Source organism: Myotis lucifugus, unplaced genomic scaffold (assembly GCF_000147115.1).
Source record: "Myotis lucifugus unplaced genomic scaffold, Myoluc2.0 scaffold_8518, whole genome shotgun sequence".
NCBI classification, from domain to species: Eukaryota; Metazoa; Chordata; class Mammalia; order Chiroptera; family Vespertilionidae; genus Myotis; species Myotis lucifugus.
In genome coordinates this window covers 343-6,901 of record NW_005879566.1, presented here as the reverse complement: position 1 = coordinate 6,901, position 6,559 = coordinate 343, and the positions used below count along the sequence as shown (strand labels likewise).

The 6,559-nt window shown below is 49.1% G+C and overlaps 1 protein-coding gene across 1 annotated transcript; it reads left to right on the top strand.

The window, feature by feature from the left end:
* Positions 1-128: 128 nt before the first annotated feature.
* LOC102427331 (FERM and PDZ domain-containing protein 1-like) lies at positions 129-6,252 on the top strand (the record flags this gene model as incomplete). The annotated part of the gene is made up of 4 exons (XM_023749422.1): positions 129-236; positions 2,475-2,570; positions 4,601-4,726; positions 6,133-6,252. Coding segments are annotated over 4 exons (450 nt in total), but the record flags the coding sequence as incomplete, so codon positions are not given.
* Between the last annotated feature and the right edge of the window lie 307 nt (positions 6,253-6,559).

Here is a 6,559-nt window from a genome sequence, read left to right as displayed (position 1 = left end):
TCCCAGGATGGGAATGGCTGGGGGTGGGGGGTGGGGTCAATTGGGGAAAAAGGAGACATATGTAAAACTTTAGACAATTAAAAAATGATAATAATAAAAATAAAACGTGTCATGTTACTGTTTTGCAGGGAGTCCCCAAGTCATCCTTCCTGACCGAGGAGAAGAGAGCCAGGCTGAAGACCAACCCTGTGAAGGTACACTTCGCTGAGGAAGTGCTCGTCAGCGCACACAGCCAGGTGCGTCCTGGGCAGGGCATTGAAGTGACTCTGTGTGAGGCTGGTGAGCTGCCCTCTTGCACACAGCAGCCTAAGACTGTGGAATCCCACAGCACGGAGAGGATGCAGAGGGCGTGCAGTGGGTTTGCTAGAGGCTCTGTGCACCCCCAGTAGCACTCATGGGGAGAGTTCTCTCTGGGGGCTCTGGGAGGGGACCAGGGAGAAAAGCACTGGGTGTGGCTCTCGGTTATTCCATGGCACCATTCTCCTGCTCATGAAATTCAACAGATCCCAGCTGTTAAGTTCTGCTTTTGAGTCTTTAAACTCAGTATTCCCTCCGAAGGTGATATACAGTGGTAGTGATCATGGTAGTAGGAATGGCTTTTTTATTTTTTAAGAGCCCATCTATTGACTCTCTATTGTGTGAACCTAAACTGTTTGTGTACATAATCCTTAGTCACCACAATACTCTGCAAGGGAGGTATTGTAACAAAAGAAGAAGCCAAGGCTTAAAGAGGTTAAGAGAATTAACCTCTGAGATCACATAGCAAAACAACAACGACAAAAAAAAAAAACACCAACAGGAGGCCAGGCCTCTGTGACTTCCGTTCTTTTGTGTTCTACCATGACATGCTGTTTAGTTCCTTTGATATGAGGGGAACCAGGGTTGCGGGGTTCAGAAGACATATTAGTAAGAGAAATATTGGCCGGAGTTTGATGGTTTTTAATGTTGGACTGTTAGATAAAAGACTCATTTATTCATAAGCTACACATTTCCCTCCAGTAGTCTGTAGCTTTTGCCATTCTGAATTCAGCGACCACTATTAGATTTTGAAATTTCCAGGTTAGAGCTTGTCCTTATCTTCTCGCATAGAGACCAGCAAGTGGGGAGTCCTGGCCATTTAAACAAGAGATCCAGGTGATCAGGTTCACATCTGCAGAGCCCTTATTTTCTGCATGTCCTGCTGCCTAACAGACCACACTGCGTTCGACCTGAGAGGGAAAGGTGGATTTGTTCAGGAAAGGGCCCGTGGGAGGCCCAATGCATTAATCAGAAAAGACCCGAGATCTGTCACTCAGCAATATTCGAGTCTCTGTGTGTTCACATTTATGAAAATGAGTTGAACCTCTTCATCACATTAAATTTAGATTCAACATGTGATGTTGTTTTAAAAGTAAGATTTCCTTCTCTTTTTTTAATGATTTCAGAGAAAGGAAGGTCAAGGGAGAGAGAGATAGAAACATCAATGATGAGAGAGAATCATCACTGATGGGCTGCCTCCTGTACACCCCCTGCTGGAGATCAAGCTCACAGCTGGGCTTGTACCCTGACCAGGAATCGAACTGTGACCTGGTTCATTGGTCGATGCTCAACCACCAGCCGGGCTCAACATGTGTTTTTAAGAGTAGTACACAGTGATGAGACGTAGGGGCTAGAACCCACTAACAACCCTGGTTCCAGCTTGGATCTCAGTGACTCTAGATAGAACCTCTCGCTGGTTCTGGAGGACGCTAGCCCCAAGGACGCTCTTTATTTGCACTGAACACTCAGAGGTCAGTTGTTATGAGAGCTGGCCCTGGGGCATTCTCCAAACCCAAAGGGAACATCCCCTGCCCTGCTCCACCTCGGGAATTCTGGCTGGCGTGGGGTCCCCAAACACTGACCAGGCCTCTGCCTCCTTTCCAAAAAGCCCTCCGAGAGTGGCGATTCCTTAGGAGGTCCCAAGAGTATGGGGTGATGGTTGGGATGAGTGGAGGCAGAGAGCAGCCCTCTGCCCTTTGGTGATGCTTCCCTACAGGGAATATTGCAGTGAAACGGGGCAGGGGGTGAGGGGGTCTCAGGGGTTTCACTCCAACCTCACCAGGAGCAGGAGCAGGAGCAGGAGCAGGAGCAGGAGCAGGAGCAGGAGCAGGAGCATGTCGTACCTGCAGCAGGCAATAAACAGGAGGAACTCATCTCATTGTACCTGCTTGTCATCTGACTTGTTAAACTGCATCCCCTAAGGATGGCAACCAGCAGTGAGGTGTCAGCTGATGATTCTGGTGCAATGCTATCAGTATGCCCCCAATTCTCGGGTCCCACGTCTCTTGAACAAATCGAGCCTGTCTGTGTGGCATAGGCCTCGCCCATTGGAGAAATCTCCCGATGCAGGAATCACGCCGTGGCATGAGGAGGAGGCAAGGGAGGACTTGTTCTCCGCACCACGCAGGGCCGGAGGAAGGAAGGGCTAGTTTCACCCCTACCCTTGTGTTTTCCAGGGAAATTCTCTGCTGTGTATGCCCAATGTGCTCAAGCTGTACTTGGAGAATGGACAGACCAAAGCTTTCAAGTTTGAAGCAGACACCACTGTGAAGGTATTAAGAGTAAACTTGAATCTCTTCCCCAGTGAGAATTTGCTGGCTCCTGGGATCCCCTGCATCTTGCCCTGCGGCTGCCTTGGTGGTCTCACAACCACCATAGTCTGAGCACCTGCAAGAAGCCAAGCACTGTGTTATCTCATTAGTTGTACAACCACCCAGCAAGATTTCATCACCATCTTGCAGGGGAGGAAATCAGGGCTCAGAGAGGTGAAGTGACTTGCGTTCACCCTTAACCACTGGACTTCCCTGCCTCTTGCATGTGATCCCCCCCATCTGCTACCCAAAAGATAAAGCAGCTCAAAACCCAGATGAAATGTCAGGGCAGGCCCAGGCCTCTGCATATTCTGTCCTGAGTTGAAATCAGTTTCACTTACATTTAACACGTTCCCCCTACAAGATGCTCTGGGCAGAGGGTGAGGTAGAGAGTGAGGTAAAGGGTGGGCACTGTATTCCAGGAGCTTACTGCCTACTTGAGGGAGAAAGGACATTCAAGGAGCGCCCAGTAGTCGAGGGCAGGATGAAATAAGGGCTGTAAGGAGAGGGACAAAGAAGTGCTCTGTGTAGAGGTAAGAGTCCACCTGTTCCATCCGGTCAGGACAGCAGAGAAGGCTTTGGGAAGAAGGTGGACCTGAGCTGAGCTTTGAAGGGCAACTAAGAATTCAACAAGGGCAGGTGGGAATGGGCTGCTGGGGGGTAGGGCTGGAGGGGGCACATCAGTCTCAGGGAGTCACGTTAACTGATGCAGAGAGCCAGTCAGATGAGCACTGCCCCGTTTGGGGTATTACGTTCTCAGCGAGTTTAGTGGATGAGAGGCAATAAGCAAGAAACCAAATCTAGTGTGTTTGAACACTTGCCATCTGCCAGGTACTGCTCTACGTGCCCTATATGGGAAATTAATTTAATGTACACAACAACCCTATGAGATAGTGTTAACATTGTTATTATTTTACAGACCAAAAAAAGAATGAGGCATAAAGAGAGTAAGCAGTTTATCCCGGGACATACAGCTAGTAAGTGGTAGTCTAGTTGTAGAACCCATTCACTTAATTTTAATATACTGTCTCTCACTGAAGAACATAGCTTAGCCCTGGCCAGTTTTGGCTCAGTGGATAGAGCGTCGGCCTGCAGACCTAAGGGTCCCAGGTTCAATTCCGGTCAGGGGCACATGCCTGGGTTGCGGGCTCGGTCCAACGTGCAGGGGGCAGCCAATCAATGATTCCCTCTCATCATTGATGTTCCTAGCTCCCTCTCCCTTCCTCTATGAAATCAATAATAATAAAAAAAAGAACATAGCTTATGTTGAAGAAAATAATATTAAATAGCGATGAGGGAAATAAACAGGACCCTAGGACGGAAAGTGGCAGGGCAATCAGATTTAGATACAGTGACCAGAGAAGGCCTCTCTGAAGAGAAAGAAGCAGCCTTGTGAACAGCAATGGGGGGAGTGTGCCCGGCAGCGGGAACAGCACGTGTGAATGCCTTGAGGCAGCAGAGACCTGGTGATGGCCCGGGGCCGCTGTGGCATAGCAACTCTATCTGCACAGTATGAATTATCCCATCCAATCAGCAACTCTAAATAGGCATCACTGTCCTCCATTTCTCAGGAAGAAACAGGTTCAGAAGCACCTGGTTAATTTCTCACAGCTGCGGAGCAGGTGGGTGCTGGGGTTCAATCTGGTAGGCAGTTGAAGATGCAGACTCCAGAGAGAAGATGAATCCGCTGACCTTAAAGGGAGGCATCAGCCCCCAGGGGTGGCTGTAGTCTTCCAAGTAAAGCAAGAGAGGAGAGCTGTATGGGCGGCCTGAGGAGGGGGTGCAGCGCCAGGAAGGGCATGAGAAGTCTCCTGGGTGTCCTGTCAAGATTCAACTGCCTGCGCTGGCAGTGGACCCAGTGAGCACCCGCCTTGCTCTCCCCAGCTGCACCGAGGAGCAGAGAGAAGGCCAGGGAAGTCCTCCCTGTTCTGGGCCTGAGCCTGAGGGCCAGCCTGCTCCTCAGGTGACCCCCATGCCTCTCTGTGTGGCAGGACATCATCCTCACGGTGAAGGAGAAGCTGTCGATCCGATGTACGGAGTACTTTGCGCTGGTCCTGGAAGAGCAGTACAACGTCTCACGGCTGCACCTGCTGCATGAGGAGGAGCTCATCCAGCAGGTACGACCTGCTCCTGCTCCTGCTCCTGCTCCTGCTCCTGGTGAGGAGATCCGGGCTGGGTAGGCTGTGTGCCTCAGCCAGGACCTTGGGGCACAGGGCTCAGCACATCGGCAGGTTTGAGGCACTTTCTTGTGCCAAGAAGGCACAGTCATTCCGCCTGGAGGTAACAGGACTAGAGTCAGGCCTGATTTTCCCATGAGGCCCCATTTTGCAGATGTGGAAACAGAGGCTTAGAGAGGTAAGGTGACCTACTCAAGGTAACACAGCCAGTCGAGCCCCATCTTTTGCTTCGGCTCGGATGAACTTCCCCTGAGCGTGCTGCCTCTGAGATGTCAGGGAAGCATTTGTTGCTGTGTCTAAACCCTTTTTGTGAGACTTCCCCCAGTGCTGGTCCCGAGGGCAGGACAGAACAAACAGTCCCTCTGCACCACGCAGTCTTTTGGCCATTCAGTGATTTGCTGTACCAACTTTTTAAAGCCAACACAGGTCAGTTCAACAAATCCTTGCTGAGTGTGTCCTCTTACAAAGAGGAGTAGGATCTCCACAATTGGAAAAGGAGAAGGGGCTTTTTAAGCAGGGCAACAGCATGAGCAAGGCATGACCTCGTGCAAGCCACTCTCAGCGTTCCTCATTGCAGATGGAATCTGACTCTACTCACCCTCCTCTCATTACTGGTGCTTGCACACATTTTTTTAAAAATCATTTCTGGCCCTAGCCGGTTTGGCTCAGTGGATAGAGCGTCAGCCTGCAGACTGAAGGGTCCCGGGTTCGATTCCGGTCAAGGGCATGTACCTTAGTTATGGGCACATCCCCAGTAGGGGGTGTGCAGGAGGCAGCTGATCGATGTTTCTCTTTCATCGATGTTTCTAACTCTCTATCCCTCTCCCTTCCTCTCTGTAAAAAATCAATAAAATATATATTTTTTAAAAAATCATTTCTGTTCTATTAGCATTGGAAAAGAGAAACACATTAAATCCCTAAGATAGTTTAAGTGGGGAAAAAAGGTACAGAATATATATAATGTAGACTATATTATTATTTGTAGGAAAGAAAGCATGAATAGGAGCATGTATGATATTTATACATAGACTGTTTCTGGAAGGGCTTATAAGAAACTGGAGATTTCTTTCCAAAAATTTCCTATGGAAAGGGGAATAGGTTAACGGAGTCAGTGGGAAACTTTGCTCTTTTGAGCCTTTTACATTTTATACTCCTGGGAAAGTCAAATTAGGAGCAAAGGCCTGCGCTGCCTTGGGAAACACTAAATTGAAATCTCTGGGAACTGTCTTTCATTGTCTTTTTTTTTAGGTTTTTTTGTTGTTGTTGTTTTTTAGGGTTTTTTTGTGTGGAATAATTGCAGGAACAAAGGCAGCTAAGATTAATAGTATCTCCCTTCCCCATCGCAGGTGGTGGAAAAGGAAGAGTTACAAGACTACCGCTGCCTCTTCAGGGTGTGTTTTGTTCCCAAGGACCCCCTGGACCTCCTGAAAGAAGACCCCGTGGCCTTTGAATACCTCTATCTGCAGGTGACTGGGTCTGCACTTCCTAAAATAACAGTGGTCGTTCTCAAAGATGAAATTGGGTGGTTTTTTTAAATTAAATTTTTATTGTCGACACTGTTGCAGGTGTTCCCTATTTCCCGCCCCCCTGTGCCCGCCTCCATGCTGTCCCCGCCCCCCTCCCCAGGCCTTCACCACACTGTAGTTTGTGTCCATGGGCTATGCATGTATGTTCATTAGCTAATCCCTTCACCTTCCTTTAACCAGTCCCCCCAGCCTCTCTCCCCTCTGACCTCTGTCAGTCTGTTCAATGTATCGATGCCTCTGGCTCTAT